The sequence below is a fragment of the Colobus angolensis genome, unplaced genomic scaffold (assembly GCF_000951035.1).
Source record: "Colobus angolensis palliatus isolate OR3802 unplaced genomic scaffold, Cang.pa_1.0 Scaffold184, whole genome shotgun sequence".
Classification (NCBI taxonomy): domain Eukaryota; kingdom Metazoa; phylum Chordata; class Mammalia; order Primates; family Cercopithecidae; genus Colobus; species Colobus angolensis.
In genome coordinates this window covers 4417107-4418526 of record NW_012114977.1, presented here as the reverse complement: position 1 = coordinate 4418526, position 1420 = coordinate 4417107, and the positions used below count along the sequence as shown (strand labels likewise).

At 52.3% G+C, this 1420-nt stretch overlaps 1 protein-coding gene across 1 annotated transcript in view; it reads right to left on the bottom strand.

The window, feature by feature from the left end:
• Positions 1-178: 178 nt before the first annotated feature.
• Positions 179-1420, bottom strand: part of TNFRSF10C (tumor necrosis factor receptor superfamily, member 10c, decoy without an intracellular domain) — a 41229-nt gene continuing 39987 nt past the window's right edge. Inside the window, 1 exon segment of the mRNA XM_011939867.1 lies at positions 179-706. Within this exon segment, the coding sequence (XP_011795257.1) occupies positions 502-706 (205 nt within the window). The 3' untranslated portion in view covers positions 179-501.

The window sequence follows — 1420 nt, the reverse complement described above, 5'->3', positions numbered from 1 at the left end:
TCATGATCTGTCCACCTCAGCCTCCCAAAGTGCTGGGATTACAGGCGTGAGCCACTGCACCGGCCTAGCTTCAGAGTTTTAAAAAAATAATTATGCCTGTAAATACATCTTTCTGCCAGTGTTTCCAAGGCATCCTGCAGGATGTGGACCAAGGAGCCCCACTTGGTTTTTGCTGACCCATGCCTGGCTGGGCCTGAAGATGGGAAGAACTGGCCCTGCCATCTCCTAGACTTGGCTGGGAGATGTGGGGACCCCCAGCTCCAGGATAGGAACTGATGAGACCAGGGTCCAGGGGGGTGCACCGGATGTGGGGATGGGGCGATCACAAGGAGGAAAATGGAGCCAGGCTGGAGACACCAGGACTTGGGGCAGGGGTGAGTATTTCTGTCTGTGGGAACCCAGCAGAAGGAGGCAGGGCAGAGAGTGTCCAGCGCCCCTGCCCTCAGTCACCACCTACCTGAGCCTTTCAGGTAAGGAAGGAATTTCTTCCAAAGTGCAAACTTACACAATCAGAAGCACAATTAGAACTACGATCCCTACGATGATGCATGAGAGGTAACCAGAAGAGGCAGGAGTCCCTGGGCTGGCAGTCATTGTCTCTTCAGCAGCTGGGGTTTCCACAGTGGCACTGGCGCCAAATTCTTCAACACACTGGATATCACTCCAGGACGTACAATTACTGACCTGATCTTCCCCACTAGGGCACCTGGATACACACAGAGAGGGAGGTGAGGACTCTTGAGGGAAAGCTGGCCAGGTGGGGGAGCCACTCTCCCTCTCCAATGTCCCTGAGAAGGCGTCAAGGGAAGGACGGGCTCCTTGTGTCTGAAGGGGGTCCCCCAAGCTCCCTTGTTGAGGCTGGGGAAGAGTCTGAGCATGCGCATTTCAGCCCCTCAGCCTCCCTGCTCTGGGGTCACAGGAGCCTTCTGTGTTGGACACATGCAGCTTCCCTGGGCTGCAGAGGAGGCCTGCATTAGGAGGAGCCACACACCAGGAGAAGGTCACAAGTCCTTGTGGCCACAAGCTGAGCCCTATCCTCCAGTCAACCCACAGTACAAGTGAGCTCTCACCCCTACTTGTCTGCTGATTCCTCCCCATCACAGCAAACATTAGAGGGCCAGAGAAGGACAAATTACTCTTGCCCCTTAAAGCCCAAATAGGGAAAAGACAGGACATATTAAGGGATTGGGGCCAGGGGTGAGGCTGGCTGGATTGGCTCAGGCCTTCATGGGAACTTGAAGGAGCTCCACCCACAGCCTTCTTATGACTTTTGTCGGTCGTGACTACTTTTGTCTTTATGGGTCCTGCCTGCATAAAAAATATTAAAAAATAACAGTTTTTAAAACAGCTTGGTATAGCAACAAATACAATCCAGACTGGATTCAAGTGTTTTCTTTTCATCTTTTTTTTTTTTTTTTTT